Source organism: Papilio polytes, unplaced genomic scaffold (genome assembly GCF_000836215.1).
Source record: "Papilio polytes unplaced genomic scaffold, Ppol_1.0 DF821511.1, whole genome shotgun sequence".
NCBI lineage: Eukaryota > Metazoa > Arthropoda > Insecta > Lepidoptera > Papilionidae > Papilio > Papilio polytes.
The window spans coordinates 1,942,550-1,965,062 of record NW_013527693.1 but is presented as its reverse complement, the minus strand read 5'-3'; the positions used below and the strand labels follow the sequence as shown (position 1 = coordinate 1,965,062).

Genomic DNA, 22,513 nt, shown 5'->3' with positions numbered 1-22,513 from the left:
AGATTTAAGCTACATTATTACCAAAAATTAATCACTTAACCTTTACGTTAAAATAATTCTTACGTATACTGATAATGTACAAAACATCTCTAACTACCGACCTTAACCAATTTACGTTGCAGGAATTTTAAAACGCCTGACTCAAATGCGTTTTAAATTCATGTTTCAAGGCATCACAAGATGTGTTTGATTATCTAAAAGATTAGTACTATATCGTAATTACTAATTTTACTTCTTACTAATATAGTAAATGCAAAAGTTAAGATGGACGAATGTTTGTTAGGGTTTATAGACTAAACTGCTGAACGGATCTGGATGAAATTTGGCATAGATATATAGGATAATCTGGAAGAACACATAGGCTACCTACTTTTGTTTTCATTTATTTCATGCGGACGTAGTCGCGGGCTAAAGATGATAAGTGACTTTAGTGAAAATATTCTTATTAATCGTCGTTTATCTCATAAAATTGAGCTACTGCATACAGTGTCCTGGTATTTAGAATAAATCCTGGCTCCCGTTTTCTCACACCGCACGGACCCCATGTGACGTGCTTCCTTTGTGACTCACGCGCTCCAGTAATGAGAGTAATTGCTTCTTTTCTCACATCGTGATTCAGTTATTGATGAAGCGAGAGACGGCCACTCTACACTTTATGCCTTCCTAAATTGATCTGAATCAACAATATGATTGTTTTCTATGCCGATACTTAAGCCAATTCGTACAAAATGCCGTTTAAGTTGAAAGAAATTTATTAAAAGTTATAAAACACGCCGTTGATCGTTTCATCAGTCATCTCAGTACAAATCAATTTTGGACAAAACTCTGTATAGTTCCGTTCCTACTACAAACACCTCCTGTGTACGTCCACTGTCTTACTAGTTAAGTAAAGTGATGTACCTAGATATATGATGAAAGGTGTTTAGTATGTGTCCAAAATAATTGAAACACCTAATGAAGTGTTGTGATAAATTTATCAATCACGTCACTCAATGTATCATAGCGCCATTAATTGATTGAGAGACACTTAAAGCTCAAGGACGCTTATACTTATCATCACAACGCAATTATGTTATGCAAATATTATTTTAAGAGATGTAATTATTGTGCGGTGTTTTGTTAATTTCTTTTTACACTCGATTAATTAACGCCTTTTTTATTTTGCATTTATCTCTTGTTTTCATATACCATTTGGAGATTGAACTGTTTGCAAAGTTAAGATTAGGAAGTCGACTCCTAATTATTGAGTGGAGATACATACATAAAATTATTTTAAATGACTGACATAAAATCGAAAGCAAAGACAGTAAGACTGACAGTTCAAGTTTTAATTTCGTTAAAATGTCCAATTTGTAAATAGGTAAGTAGGTATAAATGAACAAGAGGTCTAAGTTAAGCGGGATATAGAGTCAAGAGGCGGAGATTAACATCTGTAAGCGACGTGTAGATAATGTCTGTGGCCGTAGGCTGGGACAGAGGTCGCAGGGCAGGCGGCCCGCGCTGCCGTGTGCCGCGGCCTGCCTACTGATTAACTAGTGATGTCCATTGCATAAACCGGTACCTGTTCAAATTAATCTGGTACGATGATTACATAAGTTAATACTAATTAACTACTTAAATTAATAAAAACGAACTAAAACTTTTTAATTCTAAGGCTCTGGATAATTTTTCATCAATTATATGTTAAACCATTTCCTTATATGATGTTCTACATTTTAAGTCTTTATTTCAATAAACCCGAAATCGTGCGTAAATTAACATTATTTTATATTAAATTAAATGAATACAACCTTAACTAAAATGATCTTTTAAAATAGATTAAAACCAGTCTTACAATACCAGTGGCACATTACTAGATACCAGTTTTATGATTAAAACGGAATTGATTCAGCCGAGAGGCGAGCGAAGACGTGATTATGTCATTAGCCTCTAATTTTGATAAGGGATTCGGATAGCGTCTCTGATTGAAACTAATCAACTGTATAATTTTAAAACATTTCAATTTTAACAAGTGGATACCAAGAAGTTCAAAGAAAAATGCTTTCTATTAGATTGCTATAAGATCCTTACTTCTATATCTATTTTCTTCAAATGTTTATTAGTTTTTTATCTATGAAAGATATCTCAGCAGTTATCGAAAATAATAGAGGGAGATTGTTACGATTGTAAGCAGATTTTAATCGTCCAAGCTTTTATAATCTCCCTTAATTCTCTTAAGATTATTGACTCTTCGTGATAACATAACAGTTCTACATTATGCTAGAAAAGAGTACCGGGTTCGTTTCGTCCCCATGTTCCTATATTGTGTAATATCGTAATATATTAGCAATAGCAAATACATAACACCTATGTACTAAGATATGTAGGTCACATAAAAGACCACCACATTTTGTAAATTAATGCTATTACCGTGTTGATGTTGAAAGTTATTAATAGTTACTGCCATCATAAATTATACGATGGTGAAGTTTACTGAAAAATTAAAGTGTAAAATGAAGCGTAATGCGATTTTACATAATCTATGCATCCAAACATTAATTTAAACATATAGTTTTTGCCACTATCGACCCCGAATATATCAGAAAATAGCTGGTACAAAATACTTATAAAAATATTGTGTTTTAATTTTTTCGCAATACAAGTACACACTCAAAATGTTTGTTACAAATTGACACTGACATTATATTAAATTGTTACTCATAACTATAACAGAACTAGCTTAGAATAAAAATAAAATTCAAAACTGAGGAGCCTATATGTTCTTTATGCCAAATTTCTTCGAAATCCGTTCAACCGTTTAGGCTACAAATTCTAACAAACATCCATCCATCTATCCATCTAAACTTTCGCATTCACTATATTAATATGATTGTTACAAATTATAACACTGACATTATATCAAATAGTTACTCATAAATATAACAGAATAGTTTATTTCCCGACAGAATAGTGTCAAGTTTTACAAAAACTGGGTCACACTGACTAATGATCACTAGTTTGTTTTTACCAGATTGACAAGATAACTGGCACATAATTCTTGAGTAATATGTTACTAACAAAAACAATTGACACAGTTTATATCAAATGCAACTATTAACCTTTAAGTCTATTTGATATTACGGGTCATTACAATCGGTACTTTCGTGCAGTAATAGGCATAATAAACTTTATCGCGTAGGAATATAATTGCTATACGAAGTATTACCTATACATTTTCTTTTGACATGGATGTCGACTATTGACAAGTTTTTATTATCTAACTTAATCTCTAATTAAATAAAGGAAACACGTGGCATAATGATTGTTATTAAATATTATTAGTATTATGTAGTTCCTATTCCTTTAATATATCGATTGAATCATCCGATGCTGTCATATCCATTGATGAGTTCGGCACGTGCCATTTTTAGCTAAATATTAGCCCGGCAAGGGATCACGATTGTATGCAAATCGTCGTACAATGTGTCGCGAAGTGTCCTGTGCATGCAAAAGGTGTCACTATGATGTGAATTAATAATTATTGTTTGTATTACTAGGTATTACTTTATTATTTATGTTTATATGCTTGGGACTTCTAATTATCGGCGGTGTCCTTTGAGATTTTTTTTTTTGTCGAAAAGACGCACACAGTAATTGTAGCTTATGCAGTATTACGTTTTAGCTATGATAATAATCTCTGTTAATTTCTACGTCATTAAACCTTTATGTGGTCGTGGACTCGAAATGCTTAAAGCTTTTTATTTATTTGCTTTCCGATTATCCGTTTCCATAAGTACTCACAGCATCAAAGTACCATCTCCGCACCAACTGGCGATTACAAAACGCGTCCGCCCACGTCCGAATATTGTATCGACTTCGCTATCGAAAAATAGAAAGTCACGATTGAAGAAGGGCCCGCTTTCCACCCTTTATCTAGGTTAACGCAATCTTTCGTTGATACTACTTAGCTGTAAATATACATGTTCAAACATTCGTGAGTTTACGACCGAGATATGGTGAAAATGTCGGCTCGCTGGGGAATATATTAATAGGAAAATTTATATGGCCAAGAACGATGTGCCGTGTGCCAATTGAAATTAGGGCGCAGCTAACGTTGGTGGCAATTTACGATTTCGAGTATGTGGTAACGCGACTATAAAGTTTTGGACGATCAAATAATTTCACATTTATTTTACAGCCTACATTACAAACATCTTTATAATATTAGTATAGATAAGTGTGATGTATTCATAAAGAATAGATGTTGATAGTTAATTGAAGACAAACCACCGTCACCAGCTCACCACCGTCGCCACCATCACCACATACCACCACAAAGCAATCCTCCAAAAATTCCCAATTTTGATTTAATTTTTATGTTTTCTTTTTAAGAATAAAACTTTAAGAGATTCTGTAAATTACTAGTATTAGTATTATTAGATAGATAATTTTCAAATACGATTTAAGTGTCAGCAGAAACAATTTGTTGCATTGCAGGCGTTGCAACATAACATCAAAGCGATTTAATGTAGCCCACGCATTAGCATTGTTTACATCCTTGCCCCGCCAGCCCAGTCCGCTCTTCCCGAACAATGCCAGGCTAATTTTATACGAAACATGTTTTTGCGACTACAATATATCCATGTTGATACTAGTTATTGGCAGTTTAAATTAAATTACTGTGAAGTCATTAGGGATGTTACATGTTTAAACTCGCAGATAAAAATTGTTTACAGTAAACTAATTATAGAGTTTGTAACAAAAGGTGTACCTGTAATAAGATGGTTTAGTGTCGATACTTCTTCGTAACAATTTCTTTAAATTTCATTCTGTTCCTTGTATCAGCGTAGAGCGTACGCTCACCTCCTGCTTACCATAACAATAGCAGTTACCTCTAGAAGACACGGCTGTAACCATCTTCTATAATTTATGGAAATGACCGTGAACAAAAACACATGACAAAGGTGTCTACTCGAAATTAAGTAGATGGGTCGAGTCTTGTTCCCCATTGTCTAGCCGTGAGCATCCTAATCGTAAACATCATCCCTGGCATAGCCGCCATTGTTGTAACTACAATACATCTTTTATTTAATGCGTACGTAATGGAACGATTAAAAAACCAATTTATGTAGCGACATGCACTTTTTTAAATCCCTAATTTATTAAAAAATGTGAAAGTTAATTTAAAAGAAAATCCGCCTGTAGGAAAGTTAAAAAAGACAAAACTTCCTTATTATCTAACAAAGAAAAAGTATGTATATAACAAATGTAACCGTTAGCTCCCACTACCCAAAAACATGTATGAAAACATATATATTACTATCTTAGTTTTATTTATCAGAGAATGAAAAGGATGACAATATCAAAGTTTACAAGTTCTTCGACAGTGGAACCCCGATATTACTTAAGTTTTTCATCGATACATTTCTGTAGAGCCGCACGCGCTCGTTAGGGCGCCGCCGCAAATTATGCTGCGCGCCTGGCTTTCTTTGTCGCCAGATAATGCGACCGCTGCCTGCTAATTGGATACAATTTATTGCTCGGCCTTCGGAAACCGCTAGCCTCTGTTTATTTGAATTATTTAAGTCCAACACAATGTTATGGATACAACTGTAACAAGAATTTAGGAAGCGAGTTCCAGCATCGTTTACTTCTATTCTAACAGCATTCTTACCTCTTTTATATTAAACTTTACTAGGATTATCTCTGTATTTACAGGTATTACAACAACTAGGGATCAATAAAATGTTTCGTGTGTTTCTTCATAGAAATTGTTTCTGTTGAAAGTCGTATATTTTGCCTTATGTTTCCATTTGTATTCATCTTTGAAATGTTCATTGTTTTACAACACTGTTCACTCCGTCTGCAGAATTTTAACAGTCCTTAATCGCAGCGCTAGTAGCACATACTTTTGCTAATGATCATTCCTATATGGAAGTAATTAGTGAGAATACTCGAGGGTTAATATCCAGCCTGTTTTATTCGAAGCATGTATTGTTACGTCCAGTTCGCGTCCAATCAGTTTAAATTTCTCCGTATAAGGCGTTAGGGTCCGGTCTGGTATTATTAAGGATCATTACGTTAGACGTCTAAGCTTGTATGTCATAAAATTTGCATTTCTGATGTCGTTTCTCGTTAAAATGTGAAATAATATTTCTATATTAATTCTGTAATAAAGTTTTATTACTTCAGAATTGTACGTAATAAATAAGAATTTGAAATCATTTTAGAGACTCCTTGTAATATTTCGACTATGGTGTATCGTTCGCATTTCTTCTGTATAAACCGCTAAACAAAGGTCGCCGCTGTGGTCCAGTGACCCAATTCTCACGTGATGGGGCCACTGAACGGTCGGCAGCCGCTCTCCGTTCATTCACTCAATTGACTCTTCCTGCTCGCGACAATGCCTAGTCAAGGTCGGCTAAATATATTAATCACATTCCAACTCGTTGATTGACCGGTATATCGTGACGTATTACCTTTATGATACGTAACTTCAGGTCTTAGGGTTATAATTAATGTTTTGTATGGTACAAGACAACGTAACGTAAAGCATGCCTTAGAAGATTGTTTAGGATATTTCAAAGGCACCTATGATGGATTAAACGAAGGTTATAACCATTCATGGATCTTTGCTTTGAATACTATTAACAATGGACAGATGAAATACTTAAAAATTTTCTAGTTTTCGAAAATTCAAATGCATATAAGAACGCTCAAATTATTTCATGTAACTTTTGTTCTTTGCACCGTATTCTGAAGACAAAAACACATCGGAATACTCTGTATTAAGAAATGATATCAAGCATTATGCAGTACACGCTGACCTGAATCCCGTATTGCAGAGAGAAGTTCCAAAATAGACTTCCGACGAGGGTCGTTGCTTTTGTGTATTTTTGTCACAACGTTCCGGCTGCCGCTGGGAATTATTTATCTTTATTTGTATTAATGTAAACACTTTCATCGCAACGGAGCATTTATTTTTATATGTTGATTTATTAATTTTAGAGTACACGGTTATTTATACCAATGTTGTGGAGTTAATTAATTAAAACATGCCTTGGATGTTTTGGAAATTTATTATAGTTAATTCCGTGGCGAAGATTAAAATAAAAAAATATGTTCAACGAATATGACTTTTTATTTCTACTTCTATTTCTGTACAGACTTTTTACGGACAAAATAAATAATTACGTTTATTTTGTATGAATAAATTTATGAAATTAGCAGCGTATGTGAAATATAACAGTTACCACATGACCTCTGATATTTGTGCTTTAAGTTCTAAAGTAAGCATAATTTAAGTTATTAAGTTAAATTGCCACAATAAACACGCAGCGGAGTTGTATTGACACTCGCTGATCGCAACCGTCGGAGGCGGCGTGAGAAAGGCTCGACATGCGTCAATATTGACCCTGGTGTACGCATATTAAGACTCTCAATACGGGTTAAGCAACTTACTACATGAGATACTTTAATTTTTTAGACGGAGTACAAGGCACTTTTAAAAGCATTAAAACTACAATTGTTTATGCCTCGTATTTTGTGGACTTATTGAAACTACGGTACTTAGCTTGATGTGGTTTAATTGCTATGTTACTTTTTTGTTGCATTAACAATAACTTGATTAGCGCGGATTTGATGCACGGGGCAGAGTGACAAAGTACAAGAGAGTGAGTAAATGTCCGCAATCGATCATTAGGCACCAATAACATTTATATTAGAAAAAACTTGCTAATATATCCAGGATACATAATTGTATGTGTAAACCTTGAATATGTTAAAAATACCTAATTTTAATGAAAAATGAGGTGCAGAAACTACTTCTTGTTTAGTTTACTATGATATATGATTTGAAAAGAACTTTGGTTATATTCTAGGAATAGCTACTCTTTACAATATCAATTTACAATCTAGCACAGCATTGCAATATAGGATGTATAATTGGACTAAAGTTAGACTTGGTCGCCCACACGTTGAAGTCCGATATCTGACTAACGCATACCAGCCATTATTTACTCCCGAGCGACAGAACAGGTTTGCGTTAATCTGCAAGGAGCTGGCCCCTCGCTGCGTACTTCACGGGGACCTTGTTTGATTTATATTTCTTAGTATCGCGTGAATCGTAGATTTATAAAGGCCATTTGTTACATAGACTAGTTGCATTGTCCAGAAATGCGTAGGCAAACTGTGCTATTTCCTGGTTAAGGGTTATTTGAAGGGATAGTCTATTGCAGTGGTGATACACAAGTTTTTATGAATAGCTACTTGCAAAGGTTTGTTTAATAAATTATTGGCAATTACCGGCCGAAAATACTAAGCATAACAATTAATAGCAGCGTCTAGATCCCTATAATTTACGGACGGTTATAAGTTAGTCTTCATTAGGATGTAAACAAGATCATTGTTTACATTTTTTATTTTAGAAATTTTTTGTATAAATGAAAAATAGAACGCTTTATTTAATTACTAAAAATTCCAATTCATTGCTCTTTTTGTTTCAAGTCTTAATTAATGCAATTAAAAAAAAAGTTGGTCTCGTGTGAAATCTTCACTTAACGAAGCTGTGGCGGCTGAGGGCCGCAATGTGCGACTATTTTTTAACATGTCGAGATTTCTGAGAATACATTAATTGGCCTCGTCTTTAAAAAGAGAGAATCATCTCGTTTACTGCTTTTTAGACGTTTTTACGTGTCTTCGCTTATTTATCATTTAATTTTAAAATGGTTTAGACTTGATATGGTTGAAGTCTGTTTTTAATTTCTTATTTTCTATTATAACAAATATCATTTATATCAAAATAACTAGGAATTTATTTTTTAACGTTATTACGTGGGACGAAAATAAATACTGACTTATCTATTCTGTATTATAGAGAAATTATAGTCAAGAGAGTTAAAATTTAATTTTATTTCATGTCAGTTTTTTTAAAAAACTGCTTTACAAAAATAGTACAATACTAATATTATAAATGCGAAAGTTTAGATGGATGGATGTTTGATAGAGTTTGTAGCCAAAACAGCTGAACGGATTTCGATGAAATTTGGTATAGATGTAGAGGATAGTTTGGAAGAACAAATAGGCTACTCACTTTTGTGTTTTTTAATTACACGCAGACGGAGTCGCGGGCGAAAGCTGCTTTAATAAAAGAACTTGTAGACTTCGTGTTTCTATGGAAGATAGATTGATAATCTTCATGTACGAAGTTAAGTGAAGCTTGTTCAAACAATCGGCGAGTCGAAAGCTGTGACCACAGTGACCGGTGGAAAGTTGATTTCTCATCCGTAGATACACGGCGGCAACGTATTGCCAATATTTGTTAGGAAAGTCAAGTTCCATTCAGCAATTGACATGGAAATTTATTTGTTTACAAGTGTAATTGCAATGACAATAATATTAAAGTGTATATCAAGTAAGACTGGGCTTAATTTACGTTATGAATGTCAAAGGTTACACCGGCAGATGTAGACCGAGAACGAGTTGGATGGATTGCGTGAAAGGTGACATGATCACGAAGCGAGTGATGACTGAGATGACGGATGACAGAGTTATTTGGAGGACAAAAACCCGGTGCGCCGAACCTACGGGAGAAGGATAACTTAACTTTAGGGGAGATGACTAGGTTTAATATCCTTGCATGAATAATCCTAGTCATCTCCCCTGCAGGTACTGTATGAACACATGTGTACATAGAGTACGGACTACTTTTTACTAAATTCGATAACTTTAAAGTTTCTGCATAAACTTCAAGTTTTCAGTCGTAGAACTTCGGAGTTTATTCTTGTTATTGTATATGTATGAGACGGAGCGACATTTTGTAAAACATGATGGTAACAAAGGGGAGGGCAGCGTTGTGAGGCACAAGCAAGTCACGAACTGACCACTATCTCGGCACACTGCTAATGAGCGATCGCGTCGCCTGATACATAGGGTTGACACCTCTTTGATTACCCTTTATTTAAAAGATGTTATCTACTTTAAATAATTATGCAATGCTACTATCTCTTCATCGATACAATCTGTGATGTAAAGTAATAAATTAAGGCGGTTATGCATTATTTTCTCCTGCAATTCATAGATTACATAGTAGATTGTATAGTAAAGTAATACAAAGGTACCTAAAACACTACATCATACTACTTTAGATTATCCTGGTATTTTAAAACTACTGAACCAATTAATTGCCTTGATTTGCTGTGACAATACTTGGCTGGTTCTATGATAAGACCATTAGTGACAACCCTAATACCGCAACTCCTAACTTATTTTATGTAACAGGATATGAGTTCTAAGTAAAGTAAAGTAGTGCGTTAAATCCTAAAAACCAAATAGTAGAGTAAAAATGACGATTTTTCAACATCTGTTAGAAATAAAGATTATGAATTTCTGTTCATGTTATAATTTTTGAGAGTGACAACCCTATCACTACAGAGCAACATGCATCTGCGTGCTTTACTGTCTCCACGTGTATTTACGGCAGATTTTATTTTTAAAAGCAATAATGCTGACAAGATGGTAATTTAAGATTCGAACGAGACTAAAAATGATGTAAAAAAGATTTAACGTATGTCGTCGTTAAACTGTCTTTTAAAATAATGTTATTTTCTCATTTCTCACTTATATACTTGCTAACATTGGTAATAACATTTCTGTTAATTTAAGAATAATTAAGAATTTTTTGCAAGCAAATTCTATATTACTTTTCTTATAGCTATTTGAACTTTTAGGAAACTTTCTATGTTTTGATAACCTATAAGGCAAAACTGATTTTACTTGAAACTTTACGTATTTGAAGGAGCAACTGACAGACTACATAATATTTAGCTCCAACTATCCTAAACTAGGCATAGCTTTAACGAGTACCTTTCATCTTAAGTGCGATGTTTCGTCATCTGTTGTAAGCCATTTTACTGCACCCACTCAATCACACCGGCACAGGTAATAAATTCTAAATGTCACAGAAGATGATGCGTTTTGAATCCATTACCTCAACATATTCGCGAGTCACCATTCAATTTATACCTTTAACCCTTTACAATTACGGTGTATTTTCAATTGATACGATGCTATAATGATTTCTATTATCACATTGTGCTAGAACAAAACCTCTAGTGAAGAGTACTCGCGAGAGGTCACGGTTACGTCATTTGTGACACGATTAATTAAACGGGACTTTGGTCGTTGTGAAATTTACATTAGAACTCTGATACAGAACAACTGTTTTTCTGCTTTAAATTGATAAGTAGGAAATCTAAATATTTTTGTGCGAATTCATCGTTTATTCTCGCCAATGAATTCAACAACCTTAGAAATTGTATTCTATCAGTGGAATACATTTATGAAAATCGATACCCATATTTTCTTTAAACATAGAGATAGACCTAGAAAGAGATGGATGGATTGAAAATTGCATGAAAGATTATTTTCCAACATTTACACGTAGCGATGTCTTCTTTCTGCGTAAATCTCGTATGAAATTGCAATTTCAATGCCAACATGCTCGTTTCTCTGGCCGAAGAATTTCGCTAACTGATTTAATACGTCCTTTTAACATTAGGTTAATGAGTTTTAATTAAATTTATTGCTTTAAAATTACTTTAGTATGTCGTTGGCAAAATATATGTCATTCCCTTACCTTATTCGAATGACAATAACGATGTCGTTTGTCTTTAAAAGTGTAGTGCTTTTAAAAATGTAATATTCATTTAAATAAATGTGAGAAATGTATTTGTAAAATTATATTTGAATTGTGATATTGTACGTGGGAATTTTTGAACCTTTGTAATGTTTTAAATTGTAAGAGCTAAAATTATTTTGTGATTAGAATTTAATATTGATTGCATTTTAACTTCTGTTTACGATTGTTATATTTTTTGTCATTTTTACGATTAAGAATGCAAAATAAACTTTGAGTTATTCCGAGTTGTAACAAATCCAAAAAACTGATAATATCCGTTTATGCTCGTGTTTGTCTCTTTCAAGTTTTATAGGGATGTGTTTATGTGCGTTTACAATAACGTGGGGACAATGGCCGGGGTTTGCGGTGGACCACCGGCCGAGACAAGGCTTTCCTTCCTCTTACTTTTTTTTACAAAACATTTACGTTTACGGCAATGACATAAATTTAGGGGCGGTTTTATGGATGTTAAAGTTCAACGCCAAGAAAGAATTACTTGTAGATGTCAGCAGTTTGTAAAAAAATGTATTTAGTTACTATATTTTTTTTTCACCTACTGAATAAAATCTTCGGTAAAGACTAGAGTCGACAAGAGTCGGGAAGCATGTCACAAAACTATAAAAATATTTCTTTCTCAAAAATTACTCGATTTTTTGAAAAATAGTTATCTAAAATTGTTTTGAAATGGAAAAATTTTCTACTATTAGAGAAATAATAACTTTACTGCGAGGTATTAAATGTCGTACCACAAACCGCATCCCTCGGTGAGCACTTACAATGTTTCTCTTAATCGTGTCTTAAGGTTGCTTATCTTGTTTTTCTAAATATAACATTTCTAAACGAAAAGCGAACAAAACGTTAAGGTACATCTTTAATAGTTTAAATTTCTATCATTCGACCAGTTTAATATTATCTATACTAAAAGGGAAAATGTGTGTTTTTGTATGTAATGAAAAAACTCAAAAACTACTGGGCCGATTTAAATAATTTCACCATTAATAAGCTACGTGACCAGTGAGTAACATAGGCTATTTTTATTACAAATTTTAATTCCGCGCGGACAAAGACGCGAGCAACAATATGATATAAACTAAAGAAATAAGATTTGTATACTGTACCGTACTGTTTCCACCGTACTATGGCCTGTGAATACACGTACATCTCGTACGTGTAGGAATCCCATTCACTGCTACCGCTCACGACCCGCACGCTCGGCCTCTTTCATCTTCACAATTCACTTAATATTATCTTCAATACTTTACTGATTGGTAATACCCATTTTACTATCGAGATATCGGTTAATCTCTTTTGTACTTAAGACGTTAATTTTAAAATAAAAGTTATCAGTTCAATTGGTTGGTATTGTTCTTTTTTCTTTCATGTATTTAAATAGTACAAAGTCGATGATTCCTTATGCAGTAATTTTTCTGTTTTTTTTTAAAGTAATTTCTAGTAACCGTGGATTTCAAATCCTTGTTAAAAGTCAATTAGCTAATATACAATAGGATAAATTCCCCCGCAAAGGCTATTAACGATAAGCAGTGCATAAAATAAATCACCTTGCTACTAAACCTGCCGAATCTTTATGTGCCAACAAAACATAAACAAGCCTGGGCGAAATGGATTGAGTGCATTTTTATTGTGAACGTTATCTAAATGGTATTGCAATGTTGTGCGCTATCGTTGAAGTATGGAGAGTGATAAATTTGTGTGAATTTATTGGTTTAAGGCGCGGCCGAGGATGCGGTGGGAGCGTCAGTCCATCGCCGGTCGGTTGTTTGCGTTTCGTCGCTTAATGGAAGGATCCAGTTTCCTTTCGCAAAGACATTATGTTAAATTGTTGTTCGGAAATGTTTGTTTATATTAGACTCGCCTGAATAAGTCATTTCACACAAGGCACTAAGTTACTCGTTTTCAGTTAACATAATGTATATTTTTGATGGTTAATATTTAGCAATGTAGCCAAAATTATTTTATTAATATTTCTATAAGCTTTCCGATTTACATCATTGTTTAAACTTCTCAGACTAATTAAAGTTATCGATGTATTAATTACATAAGTATACCCTTTGTATTTTGTACACGTATTATTTAGTAAGCGATCTATCAGGTAACAATAGTAATTTGTTTCAGTCCATACGCTGTCGTAAACAAGCGCGTAGGCGCACTCAGTACCCCAATGGGGGCAAGATCGATACGATGATGTGGGCGCGACACCGTTGCACTTTAACGAACCCTTTGTATCGTAAATTGCCCATGAGGGCCTGACCGATTGCCTTTTGCATTTATAAAAATTAAGCCCCCTCCCACGCGTCGCTTCATGAAGATTAAAAGATATCTATCGAGATTGTCTGATTAATGCCTTGGAATGTTATGGGAATCAATTGACGGTATATGTTTGTTTATGACTGAACTGAAAGGATGTGATTGAAATTGTAACGGAACTATTAAAAATTTAAGATGCTTATGAACCGTGTATATAACATGTGAAATAAAAAAAATCGGCGACCTTTATCGTATCGTACCAAATAATAAACGCACTTTAAACGCCTTCTCCGTATATTTTCTTGCGTAACGCTTAGATAAAAAATGTCGCAACATCAAGCAAAACAATGAGCTCCTAATTATAACTGCGTTCGTGCTTTCTTTATTGTTATTGTAAAAGGCCACTAACCTCTATGTGTGGGCGCCTAATAAATGATAGAAAAGTACGTACTTAACGGTGTACTTTTGTAATTTAAAAAGTAATAGCCCTTATAAACGTATTATTCTAACAACGGAGACAAAAAACTAATTTTGTTTTATTTTTTAATAAGTGGTATAGATCGTACAGGTTTTTTTTTTGAAAGCATGTCACAGCAGAACAATAGTAGTTCCAGAATATTCTAACATTATATATCCGAATAATAATAGGTACGTAAGCTATCCGCAAGACTACAATCCGTAAACTATTAATCGAAAACGAATAACACGCATTGGTTTTTCTTTTGGGTAAATCGAATGATCGAGCACGTGCCATAATCGATACGTTGGCACGTGATTGATTGCCCGCTTCGGTCGCAACAAGAAAATCAGAGAAATAAACAATCTATGTCATTTGGTATAATTGAAATAATAATTGTGCCTTACACTGTTTGAATCACTTTATGCCATAATAGTGCAATCATGCTTCATACTAATAATATTATAAATGCGTAATATTAGATAGATGGATGGATGTTTGTTAGAATTTGTAGCCTAAATGGCTTAACAGATTTCGATGAAATTCGGTATATATATAGAGGATAGTCTGGAAAAACACATAGGCTTCTTATTTTAGATTTTTTAATTCCAGGCGGACGGAGTCGCGGGCAAAAGCTAGTATTATAATAAACTACATTACACACGACATATTACGAATAGAATGAAAGAAAACTTGTAATAGAATTTATCTCCGTTAATTCGTTACAGATGAAATTTTATTACAGTTAATCTAGACTGTGCTTGAAATTACAGACAATAAACTACTTTATACGGGAAACAACTAACTTACAACTACTTAATACAAAGAATATATTCGAATGTATTAAAAAATCTACAGCCAATTACAGATAATCAAGAATTTAAGCAATCCATTTTCGTACTAATAAAACATTTTATTGCATATTTTGCCCGGAACAATTAATTGCTGCATTTTAATCTAAGTTGTTAAACGACCCCACATATAAATTAAATTGGCTGTTCATTGGAAATACCCACATGGTCGCAAACCCGCGGAATTCCGGGAGACATTAACATAAAACGCGTTTTAATTTAATTAGTACTACCCTCATAAATTTGATAATAATTAATTAAAATAAATTAGCTTATACTTATCATTCTCGATTTGTAATGGTAAATATTAGAATTGTGTTTGTTGTTGGCATTAATAAAGAAATTTGCGTATAAAAACTAAGGTTAGTATGCTTTTCATAATATATTTCAATAATATCAATTGCGATTTAATATTTACCACTAAAAAAAACTTTCTTATCTGTACAATAACAGACAATTAAGAAACAAGTATTATATGAAACTAGCTGTTCTCGTGCTACTTCATCAGCATGAAGTTATAAAAACTTTTTACAATTTATTGACCCACTAAGTTTGATAGCGTGAAAATATATAGCCTATAGCGTGTCGTAAGTGTAGGGTTTTTTAATTAATAAAGGATTACTCAAAAGCAAGTTGTGATTGCTGACATCCTACGCCACAAAGAAGTGTGTGTTTAGGCTTTATTATATAGTATAGAAATATGTGTATTCCTTCCCATGATATATTACTTTAATATACGATAATAGGGATCGCGTCCGTCATACAAATTTGGTGAATGAGGCTAGATTAGTTTGGTGGAGCCAACAGTATGATTAGAGGCCGCCGTTACGATGTAATGAAGCGGCCGACGTAACGATATCCGCCTCATTACACCTCATTGTGGAACTTGTCTGTTTGTCATGCTTTATTATTCTAATAATTTCGTTAAAAATAACATGAAATGCTATGTCTATTTATATAGAAACTTCGGGAAAGAATACTATTAAGCATAATAATAACGGAAATACAAACTAAAACCTCTACTCCGTAGATAGACGTGCAATAAAATTAAAGTTTTTTTTTTTAAAGTAATGTAGCAATATACCTCTTGTTTCAGGTTACTAGTCGGAGCTCCTCTGGGTCAAAACCTTCAGCCGAACACAACAAGGTCAGGGGCACTATGGAGGTGTCGCCTAACTCCTGCTTTAGGGGACTGCGAGCAAATCATAACGGACGGAAAGAGTGAGTTAAACTGTGTAAATATTAAGGTCACAGGTCGTAGGGTCAGCAGATAAATTACACGATCGTATATCATTGATCCAACTCTCATTACGTTATGTGTCATCTCATTCGACCTCTACTGATAACCATATCCAAAGCATTGTATTGCGTCTGTTTATGAATGTAAATATTATACTGTATACTTCTTAGAACTGTTGCTAAATTTAATTAAAGTTTTCCGTAGTATTATGTATCTAATTTTATTACGTAGAGTAGAATGTAGCCCACTTCAATAAAGGTTGGAACACATTTTAGTTTCAAATGTGAGATCACATTGAACCACTATTTAACTAAATTTAGGCACTGGAATAGATTTAGAGTTTACACTGTTTGTAGGTTGAAGAAGCTGGAACATACTTCGTTTATTAAAGTAGTTGATTTAATTTTTAATTATAATGTTGTCTTTTGTCGGTGGTGCCCCAAACAGCGAAGTACGGCAAGATAGACAAGAGTAAGTGAGCTGTGGTCTCAATCCCTTTTGTATTTAATCATTATGCTCCCGACTAATAACTAATCGCTGTTTTTTTAATATATTTTTTTTATTTTACTAATAGCCCCAAATTTTGCAAGTTCCAGCCAAACATCAAATTACAACGCATGCGTTAACTAACTTATTTCGATTAAACGTAGAAATATCACATCACAAGCATTTAAGATACATTTCCAACAACATAGAGTAGTGAATAAACGAAGAGAAATTACACCTAAATATATAAAAGATAATCTATTCGTAGCTGCTCTGTTAGAAATGAATCCCGAATGCAATTGTATGAATCAACACTAACTGCTTGCAAAAACACCCACTCACAGGCTTTAGCTGAGCACTTGAAGCAATAAATGTTATTACAATATCTAATATGTAAGAAAATAGTTACTCAAATGTACGAGCAATAAAATTATATTGCTTGCTGTAACTTTACGTACGTAGATTTTGACAAAACGTCCATATTTTTAGAGCTTTTATTCAAACAAAACGTACCAAGTAGATTTAGTTAATAAAAAATGACAAAACCGTGTAGAAATGCTTCTTAAATTAGTTTTCTTTAATACAGATTAAATATAACATAAAAATTATCATTCGTGGTGACTGGCAACTTTAACGAATAACCGTTTAACATATACAATATGAAAATTGAAAAGAAAAAACTAAAAATTGCACTATTGATAATCAAATATCGAAACAAGACCAAATTATATCTGGTATTAATCACGTCTAACAATTAGCCAATCAGAAGTAACGCTGGGCCGAATAACATAATCAGTAACAGATTACTTACAGTAAATTAAAATAGTAAAATTAATTTGGTGTTTACTTGGTGAATTAACGGATCGGCCATCGATTAATTTTTACCAGTATCAGCTCAAAATTAACAAGTAGTCTTCGATAACGTATATTAACATGAGACCACACTTAAGTGATTGTACACTGTTCTTAATGTTCGTTTTTCAGGATGCGGTAATCTGTCACCACCTTTTTGATTTAGTTTGTCACAAAACATAGGTTTTTTAGATTAAAATATGTTATGCATGTATCATCTATGATAGTAGTACATTCGCACGGTGTTTGCGTAATGTGAAAATGGATTTTTGATCACTTTGCAAGGATTTATTAATTACGCTATGCAGAAAATCATTTTTTATCTTGCATCATCCACGCCTACTGCAGTGCTTTGCATTTGCCGAAGTACCACATTCGGTCTGACTGGGAATGAATTTATAAAAAAGCAACTAATTTATGGGTACAATTGATATTCGTGTCATTTTATAAATGGCTTATTATTATTGGACATTAGAGATCGAAATTTTTTGGCTTTATTTTAACTAGCTATGTGATTAAAATTTTATTCTTTGTTAAAATTTTATTTTGTGTCTAATTTCAAGCTTTGAAAGCTTTTTAATTGTGTTTTTTTTATCAAAAAATAAAAATGTATTACTTACAATTTGATAAAATTTTTAAATGATTAATTTGCAGCTAGTAAAATACGGAGTTAACCAAAATTTAAGTTGCTTGAATGTCTGGTGCCATCTTTGTTGTACTAAGAGTAGATTATAATCGATGTTTACAATGTTTAGCTCTGGACTCATTTACACTAACTGCGCCGTATGAAGATGAGATCAAGGACGGACAGTGGCTGGGAGTTTCCGTACGGAGCCAGGGTCCTGGGAAGAAGGCAGTTGTATGCGCACACAGGTAAAAAAAAATTGAAACGAAGTTCGAAATTTATAAATAGATTCGAGTCAAATCGAAAACGGTTTGTTTATTCGATTGATGATAACATGACCATGACTCAATGACTGGCGCTAATGTTTACTAGAATGTACTTAAAGTACCAAATGAATTTCTGCATTTATATGGAAATTGACCACTTTAAAATTGACTAACTATCAAGAATTTAATAAATTGACGGCGTAACCAATGATAATGTTGGTGTTTCCCAGTAGTTGGGGTTTAATCTTTAACAAGATTTGTCATAAAACATTCTATCCATTATCAGTGGTATCAAAATGCATAATTTTTTGTCATTCTAATGCAAATTAAATAAAAGCAAACAAGTTTTGAACGACAAAAATAGAGAATCATTTGTTTCTTGATCGTTTTCTAGATACATCCGCAAATCCGGCGAGTCGCAGTTTGGACAAGGCCTCTGCTACACTCTAAGCAACGATCTCCAACTCTTAGATTCATGGGAGCCGTGCCGAGGACGATCAGTGATTAAGTAAATTTCTTCACCATACTATCAAATGCAATTTACTAAACACTTAAAAGTTATGCTTGCTGATTACTCAATTAAAATAATGTTTATTTAATTTTAGTAGCTTAACTTTATTGTTACTTTTTAAGAGAACACGAGGAATTCGGATTCTGCCAAGTGGGGACAAGCAGTTCTCTATTAGAAGATGACACCCTACTGATTGGCAGTCCTGGGCCTTACACGTGGAGAGGGACAATCTTCACACATGACACTAACGATGACCTACTGGAAAGAGACATGTCTTTCTACATGGCGCCAGTTGAAGATGGCTTGAGTCCTGTGGAAAAATATAGTTACCTTGGTAAGCTAACGTTTCCAGAAAGTTGACAATTCTAAAATTTTATTTTCATCGGTAAATAAGTCTAAAAACTAAATTCATGTTTACTATGGAAGGATAGATAGAACAGCCCAAGCTTTCTAAAATCACGGTAGTTCTATGATCTGTCCTTACGTTTAAGACAATAGATAGGTAGATAAGAAGAAATATATTTACAATATAATCTACCAACAAGGATGGTCATCAAAACCAATTAATTTGGCGTTGTTTTTGGCGGCCACCTAAAATCTGCGCATGGCCTCGTGCCTCCAAGCCGCCAAGATGTTGAATACCTTAAAAAAAATTCTTTCTATAACATTCCAGGTATGTCAGTGACAGGCGCAGGTTTCTTCAACTCGGTGCCATCATACGCGGCGGGGGCACCTCGGGCCCGCGGCACCGGTCAGGTAGTCATCTTCAGCAAACGCGTCATCAAAGACTGGGGCCGCACAGATATTGATATACTGGAGTATAACCTGACACTGAACGGAGAGCAGTTCGGTTCCAGTTTCGGTTATGAGGTTGCTTCTGCTGATGTTAATGGAGACGGGTAAGTTTCTTCGTGCGAATTGTCTTTTTATACAAAAACGTATTTATGTTTTATGCATCGATAATTTGTCACTGGACATGTGACAACCTTCATTTTCCCGAAGCTACATAGGACAATTTTGACATTCTTACAACATTGCTGTGGTATTTTACAGGTTACCAGATCTTTTGGTCGGTGCACCATTTTATTTTTCAAGAGACTCCGGTGGTGCGGTTTATTTGTATCTGAACAACAAGTATAGTCTTCGACAAGAGTACGACGTTAAGATAACTGGCAAACCAGAATCACAATTCGGTATAGCTATTGCTAATGCTGGAGATCTAAACAAAGATGGCTGCGAGGACATAGCTGTCGGTAGTCCGTATGAAGGGAATGGAGTTGTGTACATACACTTAGGTGATAGAAAGAAAGGTTTACATACGAAACCTGACCAAGTTATAGAAGCAGAATCACTTCCAAGGGTTATGAAGACATTTGGTTATTCACTATCTGGTGGCGTCGATTTAGATGCAAACGGTTACCCCGATCTGTTAGTCGGCGCTTACGAAAATGTAAGACATTTTTTACAATCAATCAACAGTAGCAAATAATGTTCATCTCTAAGTTAGGCCTACATAAATCGAGTTTACTCAATTCTTTTTCTTAACTTTACAGAGCAGCGTCGCATTACTTCGAAGTAGACCAATTATCGATATTAAAACATCGATAAAACCATCGAATACGATTATAAATGTCGATCCTTCGAGACAAGGATGCACTAAGGATCCTAGCTCCAACTACACCTGCTTTCATTTCGAAGCGTGTTGTATTATTAAATCGCTTGTGAAATCCACGCAAGCGATTACGCATGAGCTTAGTTACGTCATCGAAGCGGAAACCTTCCCCGGCGGGAGGAAATATTCCAGAGTATTATTGGATTCGGAGAAAACTAACATTGTAAATATGACACTACGATTGGGTAAAGACGTCGAAGTTTGTAGACAACATATTGCGTACTTGAAGAATAACACAAGAGACATCCAGACGCCTATTAAGGTAAAGAAATAGATTTTGTATTAGAATATTTCACCTTGACACGTGTTAACATGTCGTTTTATGGTAATCTCAAAAATTAATTGCCTTCAATAAGTAAGCATTCCATATCATACATATGTGTTATTTAGTGTTATCATGAAGTATTCTCGTAAAATATTACTTATTTATGTATGTTTTAGTGTCCAGCGTTAGAATTATAGCGAAATTGAAAGAAAATGTTAAGACATATTATTAAAAAAAATATCGTCTCCTATTTTCAGTTCCTTGTGACGTACAAGCTGGTGAACGTAGAACCGGTGTTCTCCACGGTGAAGGCGCTGCCCAACATCGACGACTTCCCTGTGCTGAACGCGACCGCGGTCACCGCCTTCAGTGCCAACTTCCTCAATGACTGCGGCACTGATGGTATTTGTGTTAGTGAGCTTCGCGTTGATCCTGTACTGCTGCTGCCTAAATGTAAGTTTGTGTTTGTTTTTAACTTTTTAATATCTGACTAGCTTATACTTGGTCCGTGTGATATTAAAAAAAAAATAAAAGACATATGGCCTGTGTTACTCACTGAAAACGTAGACTTTTAATCATGTAAGAATTTGTGAAATCGGCCAAGTAGTTTTTGAGTTATTAAAATACATATAGCGATCCAAAAATACAATTTTTTCCTCTTTATAATATACTAGCTTTCGCCCGCGACTCCGTTCGCGTGGTAATGAAAAAAAACTAAAGTGAGCAGCCTATGTGTTCTTCCTGACTATCCTCTAAATCCATATCAAATTTCATCAAAATCATCCATCCATCCATGTAAACTTTCACATTTATAATATTAGTACGAAGTAAGTACTCGTATTTATGACATTAGTAAGAATAGATGCAGCATTAGCATAGAAAGCATTCTCAATTGTTTTCAATATCCAGAATTTCTTAGTTTTTTCAAAATTTTCAATTTTCATCAAGTAATGATGTAGTCAGGCAGTGTAGCATAAGCATAATCTTAGATTTTAAAAAAATCGTAAATAAATATACTAAGTTCAACAGCGTCATTTTAATCGATAACTCTGTTTACATTTCAGCTGAAGATGGAAAGTCTTACGCTCTCACTTTGGGTCAAGAGGAAGAAATTAAATTGTCAATATCTATTGACAATTTGGGAGAGTCGGCATACGAGGGGCAGCTGTTTGTGCAGCACCATCCAAGTTTGCATTATATCGCTGCTAATATATCTGTAAGTATTTTAACATTATATTTAAAAAAAAAACCAAGATATACCCAAACTCCAACAGTCGTTCTTTAATGTACAAGTTGAATCTGCGAGAAAAATGTTTTATATATCTAAGACGATAATATAACTTTCCAGGACAAGCATATGATATGCT

General features: G+C 34.0%; 1 protein-coding gene across 1 annotated transcript in view; it reads left to right on the top strand.

The window, feature by feature from the left end:
• LOC106108435 (integrin alpha-PS1) overlaps positions 1-22,513 on the top strand; it is a 59,951-nt gene that overhangs the window by 35,078 nt on the left and 2,360 nt on the right. Inside the window, exons 2-12 of the mRNA XM_013289600.1 lie at positions 16,326-16,450; positions 16,917-16,940; positions 18,563-18,680; positions 19,093-19,206; positions 19,332-19,543; positions 19,883-20,108; positions 20,263-20,659; positions 20,763-21,143; positions 21,404-21,599; positions 22,211-22,362; positions 22,495-22,510. Coding sequence (XP_013145054.1) covers positions 16,326-16,450; positions 16,917-16,940; positions 18,563-18,680; positions 19,093-19,206; positions 19,332-19,543; positions 19,883-20,108; positions 20,263-20,659; positions 20,763-21,143; positions 21,404-21,599; positions 22,211-22,362; positions 22,495-22,510 — 1,961 coding nt within the window. The remainder of the gene's footprint in view (positions 1-16,325; positions 16,451-16,916; positions 16,941-18,562; positions 18,681-19,092; positions 19,207-19,331; positions 19,544-19,882; positions 20,109-20,262; positions 20,660-20,762; positions 21,144-21,403; positions 21,600-22,210; positions 22,363-22,494; positions 22,511-22,513) is intronic.